Source organism: Ambystoma mexicanum, chromosome 9 (genome assembly GCF_040938575.1).
Source record: "Ambystoma mexicanum isolate Mex_15411 chromosome 9, UKY_AmexF1_1, whole genome shotgun sequence".
In the NCBI taxonomy this organism is placed as follows: Eukaryota; Metazoa; Chordata; class Amphibia; order Caudata; family Ambystomatidae; genus Ambystoma; species Ambystoma mexicanum.
Window position 1 is genome coordinate 570,301,901 of NC_090931.1, and position 20,106 is coordinate 570,322,006.

At 49.2% G+C, this 20,106-nt stretch overlaps 1 protein-coding gene across 1 annotated transcript in view; it reads right to left on the reverse strand.

Moving 5' to 3' along the window:
- Positions 1-4,712, reverse strand: part of VPS53 (VPS53 subunit of GARP complex) — a 1,349,775-nt gene extending 1,345,063 nt beyond the window's left edge. Inside the window, exon 1 of the mRNA XM_069615168.1 lies at positions 4,561-4,712. Coding sequence (XP_069471269.1) covers positions 4,561-4,644 — 84 coding nt within the window. The 5' untranslated portion in view covers positions 4,645-4,712. The remainder of the gene's footprint in view (positions 1-4,560) is intronic.
- Positions 4,713-20,106: the final 15,394 nt, after the last annotated feature.

Here is a 20,106-nt window from a genome sequence, read left to right on the forward strand (position 1 = left end):
GGCCACATGGGTGCAATCTATGGAACCGAGCACTTTGGGGAAGTGTCCCACCCTGTAAAAGTCCTAGACCACGGCCTACCTTTCTGTGGGTGTTCTGGGCATGCATATGTGCCTGCGGACTGAGGGGCGCGCAGTCATGATTGCCAACACCTGGTGTAGGCAGTGTGACCGCGTGGCCTGTGAGACCCCCCCCCCACACTATGGCAGTTGTCCGCTGAAATGACCCAGTGGCCAAAAAATGCAGGACATTGAGCACCTTCTCCAAGGGGCTCAATGCTTGGGAGCACAGGGTGGGTGATGTAAGGTCATCTTCCCACTCCCTGACCAGGTCTAGGACGATACAAGGTGGAAACCTATACCTGCCATAGACCTGGTCATCAGGCATCCCAAAAAGGCTGGTCCAGGGCAAAAAAATGCGGGGCCTGGCTATTCTCCTCCTGCGGTGTCCTACGATCAGTGCTGCGACAAATGGGGCATTCATCGTAGCTGTACATACGCGTTTGTTTGCGTGCACTTTTATAATGTGCGCGGGGACGCTTCCGCCTGCCTTCGTGTGGCAGACCTGTTGACGCCTGTGCGCGTCTTTTAGCGTGCGCGGGTTTCCTGTATTCGATTCCATGAATACGTGTTGTTCGCGTGCGTGTGCGCGTTCTGTGTATTTCCCCTGCAGTACTACCCCAGTTACGCCTTCTTTTTCATGCGCGTGTTCGGCCCCGTGTTCCGTCCCCGTTCTGGTGTGTGCGCCAACGTTGTGCGCTTTCACTGTGCGTGTCGCGCACAGCGTTCAGGATGTTGCTGTGACGCGTGCGCCCGTGTACGCCACACTCGGATTTGGCACACATCCCGGAGTGAACACGTGCAGGCCCGTCCATGAATCTCACGCGTGCGCATGCTTTTTCACGCTTGCGCCAGCTTGTGCCAAGATTTTCAGCGCACATTTGTTCCATGAATCGGCCCCAAAGTGTAATATGCCTAAAATACTAAACCCTACGAATTTAAGTGTCACGTCTCAGGATTGATGACGATTGTGATGTTTTGACCCTCCATTTTTTACTTTTAACTAAAATACCGACAATGTATTTGTATTAAATGTAGTGTCTTGTATTGTACACTGCAGTTGTAAAAATGAGAATGATATTACTAATTTACGTCAGCCTAAGAGCTACAGAATTCTATTTACTTCATTTTATTCATAGATTGATTCCTTGACCTACGTATTCAGGTAGTTCTAATTTATCCTATTTTATGTAGCTCAATGGGGTTTTTATTTATGTACTTACTGAAGGTTTTATGAAGTATAATGAAGTATATTGCGATAGTTATTTGAGAAATATATTATGAATTGTTATAATTGAATGTTTAAATCATTGTTTTGTAAAGATTCCTTTGGAATTCTATATAAATATAGTCAGAATGGTGGAGGGGGGAGACTGGAGGCTGTAGAAGTCCGGAGAAAGAAAGATGAAAAGACGGAAAACCTATGTGTGCAGTTCGATCAAATTTATGAAGAGTCTCATCTATAGTCAATGGGACGATGCACAGTGGGATAGATGTGTAAGCAGCGCAAAAGGAACATTAATCTGAAATGTCTTACTGTGCGCCATGCGCCAGTCACATGGCCGCTGACTTACAAAAAAAGGAGCACATAGAATTCAAGACCTGGTTTAGGCAGTCCATCTATATGTTTATCACTCCTGATACATAGACAGCTGAGCTCAAAGTCTTTGCAAATCTCTTGATTTACCAGATTGGGATATATAGTTCAAACAGGGGAGTATTCAGCATTGCAACAGTGGGGGAGGCAGGGGGAGAGGGGGATGGTGTTAGTGAGTCACGGAAAAAGTCCTGCTTTTTCCCCCTCCCAAATATACCTTGGAAAATGAATGCTAAACTGACATACAATCTGTCCTGCCCCCCATATGATGCAGGGTGGTGCGTAAGCTACAACTAGAACGTTACGTTCTTAAGTCCCTCAACGCATTCACTAGTCCAACTTCAGGAAGAAGTCGGATCATGTATTTCTGAAGTCGGATACATAGAACAGAGAATGCAGAGGAATTGAGCTGTAGGCAGAGCACACAGCACTGTCTAGTATCAATGACCCGACCAGCACCGCTCCAGGCAGCAATTGTGCAGTGGAGCCGGGGTGGGACATGGACACCTGTTTGCCGTGTGCTCCTGCTCGAATGGCAGCACCCTCATTGTTAGAGTGGACAGCTTTACAAACTTTACTTTTGCAGGACACTTTGTGCATGGTAGCGCATCAGAAGCCCCTCCAGTACACAGTATTGCATACAGTATCATTCACACACCCCCATCAACATTTTTGGTAATATTAGTGACAGATGGCATTTTAACACATACACATAACAAAAAATAAAACTGCAGGACCATTAAAGATGTAGGGAACCCATCTATTAGACCCTGTCCAAGCTCTGGGGGGCAAAATGCATGCAAACCTCCTAATTTGCATATGGACTGCACCAACAGAAATGACTTCACAGAAAAGTACATTACAAGGTGCATCATCAGTCTTTGATACTTGGAGGCCCCATGGAAGCGACTTTAGAATAAGTTGCCATAAGTAAGCCAAATGGCAAATAACTTTATAGTGCAAAATACCTGAATTGCACTATTATATATGGAGCAACTCTGTAGTCATTAGGTTTTTTTAATAATAGCATGATATATTAACATAAGCTATGAAGTGAATCACTTACGGAGCTGCAGATAAGACACAGTGCGATTAAATGATATTTGTCCAAGATCACACACTTTGATTAAATGGTGAAGCCGGGATGTGGACAATTTAAGCAACTCAACACATCTTCCCAGGTCGAGTTGATATAAATATTTTTCAGGGTTTTGCTTTGCATTTCATGATCTTAAGTAATACTTTATTTATAGCAATGCCTTGGAAGCAAACCACATTACATAATATACTAGCGTTTCATAATAAACTAACTTTACAGTATATATTTTGCGTTTCATAAAAAGACGATACCCCGGCATTATAAGATTCATCCTTTCAGTAAGGCTCCAGATGATCCTGGTATTGGAAAATATAGGGGCATGTTCAGGGATGCCATATTACAGTAGATTCTGCAGATTGTGTGGGAAAGATATTGATTCCGCCAGACATATCCTAACAGTGCAAGATCTAGAAATGTTATATGAGCGGGCATTTGCAAAATGTCAAAACTATGCCTCTGAACAGTTTTGGAGCACACTGTTTAGGGCGGAATCATTAGTGACCACTGCGGCCGCTATGCATGTCTGGGAATAGCCTATGGCAAACTCAGTGCCGGAACTATATGGCAAAGGGAATAACAGCATAATCCGGATGTGGAACTAGAACCTATTGCTGTCGTTTGTTTGTGACCTAGTTTTAAGTTAGTATCAAACTAAGCTATCATGATTGTTTACTGTATATGATCAGTTTTATTGTGCACTAGATGACATTGTGCATTTTTATAGTATATGTTTGCAATGCTTTTTAACAGTGATATTTCAAAATGTGTAAATGAAAGTGTGAAAAGGTTGCGTTGGAATCAAATGCACTTTAAACTAATAAAATATTATATATATATATACACACACTCACACACATAATTACAGAAATATGTTGCGCAATAAGAAAATGGCTTTAGTCGCATTGTCCCCATCCTGCATGCAAAATGGCAATAGCACAATGCAGATTAAGGTGAGCCTAACACATCCCCTTTGGGCTTTAAAGCAATAATCATTATTTCATAAAGCATGCAGCATTATGCACCCTTCAATTTCTGATCACCTCCCATTCACATTTCTTAAGGGACAAAAGTCCACGCTACCTCTCCCGCCCATCAGTGCCTATGACTCTCATTGTAATGCTCTATTGATACAGCAAAGTTTCAGGCTCCTACTATGCTGCCCAGAGCTCGAACAACGAGGGTGCCGAATGGAGGTGCCTGTTGCCAGGACAATGAAGGTGCCCAGCAGGACTCCTGCTCTGCACCCTCACTGTCCTGTCAATGTCCCGGTCTGCCAACACCCCACGCTCGGTAGCCACTGAGTGCAAATGAAAGACTTAAGCCAGGAAGTCAACATTCATAAATCATTAGAACGAATGTCTCTCGGACGTGCACAATGTGTGGTCTGGGTCAGAAGTACTCCACCTGCGTCGGTGTGCATAAACGGCACTTCAACATATCGCGGGTGTTTTGGTATTCTGATCTGCGTGTGGTTTTCTTTGGTGTAATTTCCTTAGTAGAGCCTTACTTGGCAGTGACGGGCTGAAGATTAAATGACACAGGAGTAATGCTTAGTGGGCATATATGCCATTTCTGCTTAGAAATGGCTTCTCGCCTCCTCTCAGGTCCATATGTCACTGGCAAGTCCCCAATAGAGACCCCATGTTCTCAATGTAAATATGCGCATGTAGGTGTATTCTAGCCAACCATACTGCACTTCTAGGAATGACAACCCTGCACGCTCTACGCTTTCCTTGATGACCTCTCTTATATCTGCGTACTTAGACCTAGACGCTCTTACTTCTATTCCGCAAAGATGACCTCTCACCTGCTCTATGGCTTGTTGCACCTCTGGGCTGAGGTGTAAAACAGCCTCCAACTCATCCACCACCTGCAACTCTTCCTCCTCCATTCTATTAGTGACAGCCAGCCAAACACAGCTACTTCCGAACCACTGTGCGCTCTGGGATACCGGAGGATCAACCACAATTCGAATCATAGACGTAGAAAGAGGACTGTTAATAACGGCAGCCATCTTGGAAGAAGACATTATCAAAAGCTGAACTGGAAGAACACGGCATAACCGAAAGCAACACCCAAGAAACTCACATAAAAGGATCGGTATTTTAATCCGTTCAGAACATTAATCGAATTAAAAAAGGGAGACATTACAGATTAACATTATATGAACATTATTTCAGGGATGTTAGTTGCACGTGCAGTTATGGAATTGGATTCTAAATCATAGCTCTCAACGTTTTGTAACCCCACGGCGGGTGAAAACACATAGCTCCCAACTCACACGCTTTTGGCGGGTGTCACCCGCCTTGTAAACAGCGGACTCACCCGCCAAACCTCATGCACGCCCATTCATTTCAATGGGCCGCTCACCCGCCAAAAGTAAAATCGGGTGTTTTCACCCGCTTTTGCAACATAAATGGTTGAGAGCTATGAAAACATCCGATTTAATTGTTTGGCGGGTGAAAACCCATTCATTTACATGGAAGGGTAGGGAGCTTGGCTGGTGAAAGCAGAAGTTTTCCAGGCGGTGATACCTGCCAAAAGCGTGTGAGTTGCATAGCTCTCAACCATAGCTCTCAACCATTTATGTCGCAAAGGCGGGTGAAAACACCCGATTTTATTTTTGGCGGGTGAGAGACCCATTGAAACGAATGGGCGTGCATGAGGCTTGGCGGGTGAGTCAGCTGTTTACAAGGCGGGTGACACCCGCCAAAAGCGTGTGAGTTGAGAGCTATGTCTCAACTCTCACGCTTTTGGCATAGCTCTCAACCATTTGTGTAGCAAAGGCGTGTGAAAACACCCGATTGTGTTTTTGGCGGGTGAGAGGCTCATTGAAATGAATGGGCCTGCAGGAGGCTTGGCGGGTGATTCAGCGCTTTACAAGGCGGGTGACACCCGCCAAAAGCGTGTGAGTTGAGAGCTATGCTTTTGGCGGGTGTCACCCGCCTTGTAAACAGCTGACTCACCCGCCAAGCCTCCAGCACGCCCATTCATTTCAATGGGCGTCTCATCCGCCAAAACTAAAATCGGGTGTTTTCACCCGCCTTCGCGACCCAAATGGTTGAGAGCTAATGGAGTTGAGATGTATGCTAAATCCAGTTCTACAAGTAGAATGCACAGAAAAGAACACAGATTTTGGTCACGTTGCCACTAGGGTGGCCAACTGTCCCGGATTTCACGGGATTATCCCGCAATTAGGGACTCTGTCCCGCAGTTTGCAGAGTGGCTGTGCGGGACGCAGGTTGTCCCGACTTGCTTCGGGACAACCTACCTCCAGCACAGCCACTGCAAACGGAAGTGGCCATGGACACAGCACGGCGCTGCTGCCTGCTGCTTTCTTTCTCCGGTGGCTCTGCAACCCTGGCTGCTTTTGAGCCTACGGGTCGAGCTGTAACGCTCTTGACACCTGGCTTCATTAAAATGCTAATGCTTTGTTCCTGGGGTCGTGATGGTCATGTTTGCAGTTAAAAAACGTGACCATCACCTCCAAGGACAAACCATTTGCATTTCAATTAAGCCAGGAATTACGAGTCATTAAACATTTTTTTACTAAAAAAGGGGCAGGCTTTCCAAGATGGCCGCCAGCACTGAGTAGACGTGCCGACGGCGCTCCCTGGACCCGTTTGTTGTAAAGGTGCCCACCACCCCATTAACGGATCCGTCATACTCATCTGACAGTCCCCCGTGGGCTTCACGGGGCAAAGAGAGTGTTGGGGGAGAGTGCTGATCCGGAGGAACTGAGCCGCGAGCGCAACGCTGGGACTGGCGAGGATAGGAAGAGCCGCGGAGGATAGTGTCACGGCCCGGCTCGCGATCAGCGGGTGATACGAAGAGAGGAGCGCGCCCAAAAGAAGCGAAGCAGCCCGTCGCCCCGGCAGGAGCTGCTGAAGGTTTGCCTGGTTGTGAACCGCATAGCGGGGAGCGGGCTGGGGAGAAACGCTGCCCGCCCGACATCGTGAGGGACGCCTCGGCCGAGGGCGCCCCCCCGGCTGGCGGATCATTGCACGGCCGGGACGCTTAACGACCCGGAACCCTCCTTGAAAGGACCGGATAGTCTGCAGAGGCGGCCTTGATGTAATGAGACTCGTAGTGGGTCTGGCAGCTTGTGGTCTGTGGCCGTATTCGAAGCCGTGAGAAGGAGGCTGACGGCCTGAAGGTGGCTGCCCGGGAGCAGCAGGGAGAGGAGTCAACCGCTTTGGGTACCTCCCGTTCTGCCGGCTGCGACCCACGGCGCGGCCTGAGACGGGTCCACGATCATACAGACATAGCGGGAGGCGGAGAGCCCCTCCATCCCGAGAGGCGCGGTCAGACATCGGCTCCGCGCCGCACGGTCAGGGAGCTCGGCGGCTGCTCCCCTCTCCCCCCCAGCGGAGTGGAGAGAGACCTGGACAACGCCGGCAAACCCGAGTGGCGGGACAGCGTTGGAGGGGCCGCGCCTGAGGAGGAGAGCGCGACGGCTCGTTCCCGCACCGGAGGGGGACAATAATGGTTCCTTAAACAACACAATTACGACGAAGGTATTGTCCGTCCCACGGGCAAAGCCCTCATACCGAGAAGCTCGTGAGGAGGCGAGCAGGCTGTCTCCTCGGGACTACCTAGGGGACGGAAGGCAGACCCTGCCGCCCAAAAAAGACTATTAAAGTCCACATCTTGCCTGCAACTCCGGCCCCAGGAGAAGTCCAGAGAAGTGCAGTTAGCCCGGGGCGGGCCCACTAGGGGAGAGGCGAACGGCATGACTACGAAATCCAAGGGGAGAGGGGGAAGCTTCCTCAGGCCCCTGGAGACAACCCAGGCACCTTCCATGCAATGTGGCCAGCGCAGAACCTGAAGGAGGGGCCCGAGGCTTCCAGGGACCAGCCAAGAGAAGAACCCGCACAAGGAGGAGCTGAAGACTTGACAAATATGCCCAGACAGGAATTTCTTGGTGAGCTGCACGCCTTGCAAGCAAACCTGGCAAAGACTTTTCAAGAACAATTTCAGTTGATGCGCTCAGACCTGAATGAAGCTATAGGGGAGCTGAAACAAGAGATGCGACAACTGTGGGAGAGGACCGACATCCTGGAGAAAGGCCTCCAAGAAGTGGATAAAGACAACGCAGCAAATAGTGAAGCTATAGAGAGGCTGGACATAGACACTAGAAATCTCGAAATCCAAGTGGAGGACTTGGAAAACAGGTCCCATAGGATTAATATAAGGGTAAACATGCTGCCCAAATCCGTGCCTGATAAGAATCTGAAAGCAGTACTCCAGGGCATCTTTGCGGACATCTTGAAAGAGGGTAGTCCAGAGGTGGTGGAGGTAGACCGAGTACACAGAACCGGGAGACTGACCAAAAGCCAGACAGTGAGGCCGAGAGATGTTTTGGCAGCATTCTCTAGATATGCCCAGAAGGAAGCGGTACTCAGAGCAGCAAGACTACGGGAACCTATTATGTTTGAGGGCCAGCAGATCGCTCTGTTTCAAGACTTGGCGAACAGTACTCTTCTGAAGAGGAGGCAAATGGGCCCAGTGGTAAAGACCCTTAATGAGCGAGCGATCCGATATAAGTGGACCTTCTGTTTGGTTTGCTCTTTGAATGGGAGGGGTCCCAGAGGCGAATCACCTCACTTCAAGAAGGGGCTGATCTTCTTCGCATTGACTTAGAGGAAACCCCCTCGGGCGCAGGACATAGGGGCCCGAGCAGCCGACCCAGATCGAGGCCCTGGGAGTGGACAACGGTTCGAGAGAAAAGAAAAAGGGGACCCAGAGGAGACGTCCAGCGGAGCGATGGAAAATCCGTGTTACGCTTACCTGACTCCCACGGAAGCGCTGGCCTGGTTCGCGCTGCTGTGACCTCTTCTAAGGTGATGCGCAGGGTTCGGAAGACGGACTGGACCGGGCCCCCAAATCTGGCTTGTCTGGCTCGCAGAAGTATCCTTCTGTAGGCGAAAATAGGGGATTAACTGTCTGCGGGGTAATGCAATCGGCCTCCCACTTTCCCCTCTCACCCTCCTTGAAACCCTTCTGTGATTTCTCGTAGCGTCTCACCTTAGGGTCTGGAAGGACGAGCTCTCCATCCTGCTTCTGATGCAGGGGCGCGTTGGTATCCAGTTACTTCACTGGATTTTCAGATTGGTGAGAACCAAACTTGCTTGGCTTCCAGGTAAGTTTTTTGATAAGAGGTTCCCCTTGTGTCCATGCATTAATGTACTAATGCTAGTGTCTTTTTCCCCATAGGGGCCGGGGTACGGAATGCCAGGGAACAGGCACCGACCCAAGATGAGAGGTGAAATCCTTGTAGAAATCAGGTAAGTCTTTAATGAGCGTTTTTTGGTAATGTCTTTTCATTCGCTCATTAACGCTGATGTCTTTTTTTCCCCTTAGGGGCCCGGGTCCGGAAATGCCAGGATGCGGCGCGGACCCGAAATGAAGAGGGAATGAATCAACAGGTAAGTCTTAACATGGAGATTTAGCTTTCCTTATTCCCTTCTCTCTCTCACCTTTTGTTCTGGTGTTTTTCTCCCTAGGCGCTGGGGCGTGACTGCGAATCCGGATGATCGCTGCTGAACATGGAGGCGCCCTGTGAAGGTGAGTGGAATGCGGCGCTGCAGCGATCGACGCAATGAGCTTTTAAATTAAAGTTTTCCTTTTCAGGATTGTCGGCGAGATGTCTCCGGGATGCGGATTTAGCAGGTAAGGACTTTTCCTTCTTCTGTTCTCTTCTTCTCTTCCTTTACAGGTGATCCAGGATGCTGGCAGGCGTGGCAGAAGTCAGGATGCAGGAGCAGACACGGTGAGCGTCCAGCTGCTAGATGCAGAACAACGCGAAGCACGTGTGGCTGTTCGGGTAGGGTTTAAATAGCCTTGGAAGAAATTCCAGGTATGTATCCTTCCTCCAATCAGGTATGTATCCTTCCCCGGCCACGCCGTGATGGTAAATTAGTCCCACAGGTAAAGTAGTTCCTTTCAGGCCTCAAGGAGGCCAGGATCCTGCAGCATGGTCTGCATCAGGTAAGTGCACCCAAGCATTCCCATAATGAGCCTGGCGCCTATGGCGCCAGGACTGATGTCTTTTATGAGCCTGGCGCCATAGGCGCCAGGACACTGTCCAAAGGGCCCCTATATGGGGTTGCTGGGTCCTTCCTTGGGGACTGGATGTCCGCTTTCGGGGACGCCGGGCTTGAACCGGCTCCCCGGGAGCGGGTATCATGACAGCACTCCCCCCCAAGGCCCCTCCCAAGGTTGTTCCCTCCGGGGGTTTTGGTTTGTCTGGGAAGAGTCGGTGGAATTTCCTGACTAATCGAGGTGCATGCACATGGTCGCTGGGTTCCCACAACCTCTCCTGAGGTCCGTACCCCTTCCAATCAATTAGGTAGAACAGTTTTGACCTAAACATTTTTGAGTCTAAAATGTTCTTCACTTCGAATTCGGGCTCCCCATCTATTAGAATAGGTTCTAGAGGTTTGAGTAGTCGGGTTCCGGGTACCACTGGTTTCAGAAGTGACACATGAAAAACAGGGTGAATTTGCATACTAGCTGGTAAATCAAGTTTAACAGCCACTGGGTTAATTATTGCCGTAATAGAATAAGGTCCCAAATATTCTGGGTTAAAAGTTCGAGGCCCTTTGAGTGGTAAATGTCTGGTAGCTAACCACACTTGATCCCCAATATGATACGGATGTGCTTGACTCCGATGTAGATCAGCATTCTCCTTGTATTTTCTCTTGGCTTGTTGTAAATGCGTAGTTGCCTCTTTGAAGGCTTGGGTAATTGTAGAATGCAGATGTTCTACTGCAGGCATTCCAAGGTTCTGAGGTGAGTCAAGGTTTGAGGTTCGAGGGTGATGCCCAAACAAAGTATAAAAAGGACTGTAGCCAGTTCCAGAGTGTACCGAATTATTATATGCGTATTCGGCTATCCAAAGAATGTCTTTCCAGTTGCTTTCAGATTGCTGTAACATACACCGTAAGTACTGTTCAAGGGTCTGATTTGTCATCTCGGTCTGACCATCGATCTGAGGGTGGTGACTGGTCGATAATCTTACGTCGATCTGCGCCATTTGACAACATTTGCGCCAGAAGTGGGAAATGAATTGGCTTCCCCGGTCAGAGATTAGTATAGATGGGAATCCATGTAGCCGAACAATATTTTCGAGGAATTCTTTGGCTAGGACAGAAGCTGAAGGTAAACCTTTCAAAGGAATAAAGTGGGCCATTTTGGAAAACAAATCCACAATTACCAGAATAGTATTGTACCCCGAACAAGGAGGCAGGTCCGTAATAAAATCCATTGATAGGGTGTGCCAGGGTGTTGGTGGTATGTCTAGAGGTTGAAGGAGACCGGCTGGTCTTTTCTTTTGACTTTTATTTTGGGCGCAAACACCACAGGACCTCACAAAAGATTTAACATCTTTTCGCCAAGAGGGCCACCAAAATTGTCGTTTCACCTTTTCCTCTATCTTGGCAATACCGGGGTGTCCCTCTATTAATGTATCATGATAACCGGAAATAACTAGTTCGTGTAATTCCTTACGTGGCAGGAATAAGCGTCCTTAGAAATAAGGTAAACCATTATCTATGGTAAAGTCTGATCCCTTTTGTATCCATTCCTATAAGGTTGTAGGGTCCAGGAGTTGTTTCACTCTGGCTTGAATGTCTTCAAGCGTCTGTAACGAAGTCATGCCTAGAATCCTCTGTTCGGGAATTATTGGTACTGGTTCTGAGTTTGTATCAGATTCTCCCATTCCAATTCGGGATAAGGCGTCTGCTTTGCCATTCTTGCAGCCAGGTCGATAGGTAATCACGAAATCAAATTCAGCGAAAAACAAAGCCCATCGGAGCTGCCGTGATGACTGAGCCTTGGCGGTTTTCAAATACTGTAAATTCCGGTGATCAGTGATCACTGTGATGGTATGTCGAGCGCCAAGCAGATAATGCCGCCAGGCTTTAAAAGCGGACTTAATGGCTAGCAGTTCTTTGTCCGTGATTGCATAATTAACCTCGGGTGCTGAGAATTTTCTGGACCAAAATGCTACGGGATGCTGTTGGTTGGTTTCGGGATCTCTTTGGGACAGGACAGCTCCCATGGCTAGGCTGGATTCGTCAGTCTCGACGACATAAGGGAGATCTGGACGCGGGTGTTTCAATATAGGTGCAGAGGTTAACTTAGCTTTTAAATCCTGAAAGGCCTGCTCGGCTTCTTCAGACCATTCAAAACGTTTATTTTTCCTCAAGAGTGCAGTAATGGGTTGTACCACGCGTGAAAAGTCCGGGATAAACCTGCGATAGAAATTGGCAAAGCCGAGCATGCTTTGAACCCCTTTTACAGAGCTAGGTGATGGCCATTTGAGGATGGCATCCACTTTTCTTGAGTCCATTCGGACTCCTTTGGGTGTCAGGATGAAACCTAGAAACTCGACTTCTGTGGTATGGAAAACACATTTCTCCAATTTAGCAAATAGTTTGTGTTGGCGCAGTTTTTCAAGCACTGCCCTGACGTGTTTTCTGTGATCAGATTCCGAAGAGGAGTACACCAGAATGTCATCGATATATACGACAACACAAACATCGATGAGTTCCCGAAGGACATCATTCATGAAGTATTGGAAGGCAGCCGGCGCGTTACACAATCCGAAAGGCATCACCTGGTACTCGAATAATCCGTATTTAGTACGGAAGGCAGTTTTCCATTCGTCGTCTTCTTTAAATCGTACCAGATGATAAGCCCCCCGGAGATCTAACTTGGTGTATATGCAAGCGTCCTTCACCTGGTCAAGGAGTTCAGGGATCAGAGGCAGAGGATAACGGTTTTTAACCGTTATCTGGTTCAATGCGCGGTAATCGATACAAGTTCTAAGGTCGCCTTCCTTTTTGGGCACGAAGAACAAAGCCGAGGATGCCGGGGACTTTGACGGGCGAATAAAACCATTAGCTAGGTATTGATCCAAATATTGTCTCAAATGCAGATTCTCAGGTTCGGTAAGGGCATAAATCCTGCTACAAGGGGGTTGTGCACCGGGCACCAGATCGATTTGGCAATCGTACGATCTGTGAGGAGGTAACGTGTTGGCCTGTTCCTTTTGGAAGACGTCCTGAAAGTCTTGGTATTCCGGAGGTAGTTGCATGGAGGCAGAGGTTACAGATGCTAGATTAATCTTCAGGTTTTCTGGGTAGCAGGTTTGTGTACAATCCGTGAAGGTTATTCTCTTAGCTCGCCAATCAATTCGAGGATTATGTGTCTCTAACCAATGGATTCCAAGAATAACCTGAAACTGTGGAGCCGTGATTACATCAAACACAACACCCTCCCGATGGCCGTCGGGACCAATAAGAGTCACCTCAGTAGTGGAATGTGTTACCGGTCCAGAGGCAATTTCTATTCCATCGACTGTGGTGATGACATCTTTGCTGGTTTTAGGACGGAGAGGGAGGTTAATCCTAGAGACCAATTCACGATCCACATAGTTTCCAATAGCCCCACTATCGATGTATGCCTTTATTGCATGCAACCGCTTAGGCTGTTCTGGATCTACGAGAACCATTGGCACAATGAAGTGCGAGGTCTGAGAGTTAGTTTTCAAGCTTGGCAAGCGGACCCCTACACTTGTCGGGCGGAGTCGTTTCCCGAAACAGAGTCTTCATGGTTTTTATCAGCGGCTCCTACCGCCTTTCGGGGCGGTTTTGCCGGGCAATCTCGTAGAAAGTGTCCAGAATTCCCACAATAAAGACATAATTTTAACTGCCGCCTCCTTTCACGTTCCTTTTGAGTTAAGGGTCCTTTAACCCCTCCAATTTGCATAGGCTCAGAGACATCAACTCCCTTGGGATTAGCATGGGTCTTCACCAACACCCGGGTCTCAAACCTGGGCCGATCTGCTTTTCTGTTTTGAAGTCTGTGATCCAATTGGACCACTAAGTCTATATATTCTGTGCATTCTTGGGGCGGATTTACAACTTGGGCCAAGACATCTTTAAGTTCTCCGCGAAGGCCTCGATAAAACAACGTGACTCTTTTATCCTCTGGCCATCCCGTTTCCAGAATTAGTCTATTAAAGGTTGCAATATAGGATAGGAGGTCCTGATTGCCCTGTCGCAGGGACAGAAGTTCGTCATCCAGCGCCTGCCCCTGAGAGTGTCGAGCAAATAACTTTTCCATGCTTGCTTGAAACCTTTGAAAATCACGGAGAATCGGGTCGTCTTGAGTAACCAGTGGAACTGACCAATCGGCAGCGCAGCCGCTGAGATATGACAATACAAAGGCTACCTTGGTCTGATCATTAGGGAAGGCCCCAGGTCTGCATAGGAAATGCAAACGACACTGATTCATGAATACGGCGAATCGTTTGGGGTCCCCAGCAAAGCTCTCGGGTGGGGCCAGCGGCATGTTTCCAGGTAGATTAATCTGCACAGGGTTACTGGAAACCACAGGAGCGGGGTTCCCTCCGGAACCGGGTAGAGGAGTTTTCCCAGCTTGACCTTGCAAAAGCTGTCTGGCCAGGTCATCAGTTCTTTCCTTTGATATTATTAATTCCCTCCTGAGGGCATTAGTCTCTTGACGAGCGGCATGTACTTCGGCCCGTAATTCCCCCAGTAATTGGGCCAACTGATCAGTCTCAGAACTTTCCATAGCGCCTTGGTGGGAATTTGTAGGAAGGCTTCGCGTTCTGTTACGCTCACCTGACTCCCACGGAGGCGCTGGCCTGGTTCGCGCTGCTGTGACCTCTTCTAAGGTGATACGCAGGGTTCGGAAGACGGTCTGGACCGGGCCCCCAAATCTGGCTTGTCTGGCTCGCAGAAGTATCCTTCTGTAGGCGAAAATAGGGGATTAACTGTCTGCGGGGTAATGCAATCAGCCTCCCACTTCCCCTCTCACCCTCCTTGAAACCCTTCTGTGATTTCTCGTAGCGTCTCACCTTAGGGTCTGGAAGGACGAGCTCTCCATCCTGCTTCTGATGCAGGGGCGCGTTGGTATCCAGTTACTTCACTGGATTTTCGGATTGGTGAAAACCAAACTTGCTTGGCTTCCAGGTAAGTTTTTTGATAAGAGGTTCCCCTTGTGTCCATGCATTAATGTACTAATGCTAGTGTCTTTTTCCCCATAGGGGCCGGGGTACGGAATGCCAGGGAACAGGCACCGACCCAAGATGAGAGGTGAAATCCTTGTAGAAATCAGGTAAGTCTTTAATGAGCGTTTTTTGGTAATGTCTTTTCATTCGCTCATTAACGCTGATGTCTTTTTTTCCCCTTAGGGGCCGGGGTCCGGAAATGCCAGGATGCGGCGCGGACCCGAAATGAAGAGGGAATGAATCAACAGGTAAGTCTTAACATGGAGATTTAGCTTTCCTTACTCCCTTCTCTCTCTCACCTTTTGTTCTGGTGTTTTTCTCCCTAGGCGCTGGGGCGTGACTGCGAATCCGGATGATCGCTGCTGAACATGGAGACGCCCTGTGAAGGTGAGTGGAATGCGGCGCTGCAGCGATCGACGCGATGAGCTTTTAAATTAAAGTTTTCCTTTTCAGGATTGTCGGCGAGATGTCTCCGGGATGCGGATTTAGCAGGTAAGGACTTTTCCTTCTTCTGTTCTCTTCTTCTCTTCCTTTGCAGGTGATCCAGGATGCTGGCAGGCGTGGCAGAAGTCAGGATGCAGGAGCAGACACGGTGAGCGTCCAGCTGCTAGATGCAGAACAACGCGAAGCACGTGTGGCTGTTCGGGTGGGCTTTAAATAGCCTTGGAAGAAGTTCCAGGTATGTATCCTTCCTCCAATCAGGTATGTATCCTTCCCCGACCACGCCCGGATGGTAAATTAGTCCCACAGGTAAAGTAGTTCCTTTCAGGCCTCAAGGAGGCCGGGATCCTGCAGCATGGTCTGCATCAGGTAAGTGCACCCAAGCATTCCCATAATGAGCCTGGCGCCTATGGCGCCAGGACTGATGTCTTTTATGAGCCTGGCGCCATAGGCGCCAGGACACTGTCCAAAGGGCCCCTATATGGGGTTGCTGGGTCCTTCCTTGGGGACTGGATGTCCGCTTTCGGGGACGCCGGGCTTGAACCGGCTCCCCGGGAGCGGGCATCATGACAATCCGGTGAAGCAAGAAGCGACTCTTCGGTGCAGCCTTGACCCGACACGGTGCTGATAGGGGTGGTGGGCCTCTACAAGGTGCATAGAAGCTCAGGGGTCGCGGGAGGCACAACCATGTTGGAAGCAGAAAGGGCGTAGATGCCAGAGTTTGGTGGGATGAGTGGGTGGGAAGGTATTAGCCTTCGGGGGGGAGGTGGGGCAACGGGGGGATTAAGAGGGGGGCGGCGACGAGCAGAGGGTGGGAGGGTTGAAGGAAGAGACACTTCTGCATAGCAGCGACTATTTTCTGATGGATATTCCCTCAAGTGGCTAACACATAATGTAAGGGGGTTGAACACCCCTCTCAAAAGGAAAAAGCTGGAACATTTTACGCAAAAAGAGAGGCCAGATATTATGGGGCTTCAGGAAACACACTTGCTGCATAAAGACCAGGGCAGATTGAAACTGCCCGGTTTTGATCAAATCTTATATGCCTCAGGTCATTGTAAAGCAAGGGGGGGTTGCCCTGGCTATTAGGAATACAGTAGATTTCAGACCCTGCGAGGTGATTAAGGATAAGGAAGGGAGGTACATTGTGGCCAGGGGGAAGTACCAAGGGGCCCCATATACGATAGCTGTGGTGTATGCACCTAATACCGGCCAGGAGCTTTTTTCTGCAACGGGTTCTGAAATTGTTAGAAGAGCACTCTTGGGGTCAAATTGTTCTTCTTGGGGACCTTAACATAGCATGGGACAGGGAGAGGGACAGAGTTTGAGGGGGGGGGAGCTGTAATGTCTGCAGACCTGAAGGAAAGAATTAGTATGTTGGGGCTACGAGATGTTTGGAGAGTGCTAAAGGGGGACGAGGAGGGTCACACCTTTTTGTCAGGTGTCCATGGATCACAATCCAGAATTGATTATATATGGGTTTCGGTAGGTCTCATTGGAGGTATTCGGGAAGAATGTACAGGGCCGATAGGGATAGCGGACCACAAAATAGTCTCTCTGGTGATAGATATGGGTCAGGGGAGATGGGGAATTTGGGGTTGGAAACTCCCAGGGCTATTCTGAGGGACCCAGTAATTAAGGGGGACATAAGCTCTTTTTTGATACTAATAAGAAGGAGGACACCGGGGAGGGTACAAGGTGGGATGCATTCAAAGCCATCCTTAGGGGGGAACTAATAGCGATCTGGGCCCACCGAGTGAAGCAACTGCAAGCGCTGGAATCCCAATTAGAAGCAGAAGTAGAGGCGGCTAGACAGGCGGTGGGTGGCACCCCATCCTGGAGAGCAATGCGGGAATATAGGAAAGCGGTGGGTCAGTTGGAACTCTTGCGTACAAAGAGGGCAGAGGGAGCCTTATTATCTATGCGGCAACAATATTATGCAAAGGCTAATAGAGCTGTCTCCCTTTTGGGGCAATGATTAAGAGGTAAAAGGGTGAGAAACGCGATAACAGCATTGAGGTTGGGCACAAGGGGAACAGGTCACGAAGCAAGAGGAGGTACAGGAGGCTCTGGCGGGGTATTACGAGTCCCTCTATGCCTCCCAACATCCCCGAAGTGACAAGCAGGAGAATTTCCTGCAAAAAGTACAGCTGGGGGAAATCAGCAGGGAGACGAGTGAAACCTTAAACTGCGAAATCTCAGAGGAGGAGGAGCGTGGGGTGATAAGGGCTCTGCCAACAGGCAAAGCCCCTGGGCCGGACGGCTATACTGCTGCCTTTTATAAGTTGTTCAGCTCGCAGCTAGTCCTGCATCTAACCTCACTATTCAATTCCTTTCGTCTCTCGGGTAGAATTGCGCCCTCCATGGAAGAGGCTAAGGTTACCCTCATCCTTAAACCAAATAAAAATCCAGAAGAGAGAGCTTCTTACCGCCCTATAGCTTTGATTAATATTGACGCTAAGATTTATACTAAGATCCTGGCGAATTGGCTCGATTCTATCCTCCTGCAATTGATACACACCGATCAGGCTGGGTTTATCAGGGGCAGACAAACGCGGACAATAACAGACGAGTGGCCCATATAATTGAAAAAGTGCGGAAAACGAACACTCCCGCAGTCTTGGTGTCCTTAGAAGCAGAAAAGGCTTTTGACCGTGTGGAGTGGTCTTTCCTATTCCGGGTAATGGAAAAGATGGGCTTTGGGGGGGAATTTATGTCAGTGGTAAGGGCCAATTATCAGGCGCCCTCTATCATAGTGATGGTGAATGGGGTCGCTTCCAGAAGGATACCCCTGCAGAGAGGGACAAAGCAGGGCTGCCCGCTTTCCCCAATACCTTATGAGATCTATCTAGAACCGCTACTACAGGCCTTCAGGGAGGCTACGGAGATTCAGGGTGTTCCCTTCGGCGGAGAGCAGCATAAGGTAGCAGCAGCCTTTGCTGATGATATGCTGCTCATGCTCATGGCACCACGGGAATCATTACAGGCCAGTGTGACCCTCCTGGAAACTTTCTGGGCAGCATCAGGGCTAAAAATCAATGCCAACAAGTCAGAGGTTTTGAACTTAATGCTTTGAGTAGCGGAAAGGGATAGTCTGAGGGCGAACACTTGCTTTCAGTGGAGCCCGGGAGGGATCCGTTACCTGGGGGTGAGAATTACGGCAACTCTGGCAGGATGGTGCACGGCAAACTTTCCCCCGCTCCTTAAGGCAGTCAAGAAGGACTACCAAAGGTGGAGAGATCTAAGGGTGTCATGGGTGGGGCGGATAGCTGCGGTTAAAATGGTTACACTCCCACAGCTATTGTATTTATTCCAAGCGGTCCCGCAGCCGGTCCCAGCGAGCTTCTTCAAGGAGCTGGGAACGCTGACTAAGGGATTTATCTGGGAAGGGAAAAGACTTAGGGTGGGAGCCAGACTCCTGATGGCATCGAAGAGGGAGGGTGGTCTTGCATTGGCAAATTTTCGGCAGTACTACGAAGCGACACAACTGCGCAGTATCAGGGAATGGTTAAAGGGGGAGGAAGGAACACGAGACAAATTATGGGTGCGGATAGATAGGGCGGTAGCGCACCGAGACATAGCATAAATATTGTGGCTCCCGAAACCACATAGACCTCGACATCTCTATGAGAGTTCCATTACCAAACTCATGGCTGATACTTGGGACAAGTTGGTGGGCCCCAAAGGTATCACCACATTCCCGTCACCCTTCACCCCCATCTTCGGCAATGGAGACTTTTCCCCGGGTCTGGAGAGAGGCGCTTTCATGAAGTGGCGAGAGGGAGGTTGTAGGAAATTATGCAATATGTTTTGTGGGGGGGAATTGTTATCGTTTAATGATTGTAAGAGGTACTTCGCAGTACAAGAGGGGGAGAGGCTGAGGTATGCGCAGATACGCAACTGGGTACTACACCCAGGGGTTAAAACGGCGGCCATAAGGGAGCCAACGCCTTTTGAAAAATGTCTACTTACTAATGATGGAGCGAAGGGCCTCATTTCTAACATCTATAAGATTCTGGACAGTACAAAGGCAGGGGTTCAATGGGCTTATATGCAGGAATGGGAATGGGAATGGGTCCTAGGACGTGAGTTTAGCAGGTTGGATTGGGAAAGGTTGTGGAGGAGAATTCCTAAACTGGTCAAGGCACCCCACCTACAGGAGGCATGGTATAAGATTCTATTCGGGTGGCATTATACCCCTGCCCGGCTTCATAGGATTAACCCAACAGTGTCGGGGAAATGCTGGAGGGGCTGTGGAATGGCGGGCTCTGCGGAGCACACCTGGTGGAAATGCCCAAAAATGGAACCTTTTTGGGGAGAAATAAGAAAGGCACAGGAGCAAGCCTTCGGCCTGGGAGATGAAAGAACTCCAGCACAAATCCTCTTAGGCATTCGGGATGACCCAGAGGCAGGTGAACCTAGAGGAAGGGAGAAAGCTAAGGTGATAATGACTCTTGCGGCTATGCTGTTAATAGCCCAGAGATGGAAGGGCCCAGAGGTCCCTATGGGTCAAGACTGGCTCCGGAAGATGTGGGAGATTGTGGCCTTGGAATGGGCGACATACGCCATGGACAATAAAGTACAGCGCTTCGCGGCGGACTGGGTGGAATTATTGAACGTTCTTAAAGATGACTTTAAGGTGATGTGGTGCCTACAGCGATTGAGATTGTTGGACTTGCAGTGACTGTGGCGTTTCAGCCCATGAGGATGACGGATAAAAGGTTTAAACTCGTTGCCGGCAAGGGGGGGGGGAGGTGGAAGGGGGAGCGGATGTTCTGTTTGTTATCTTGTGAAATTCAATAAAAAGAGTTTTAAAAAAAAAAAAAGGGGGCGGGCCAAACGTGAATGACGTTGTGAGTCCCGTGAAAG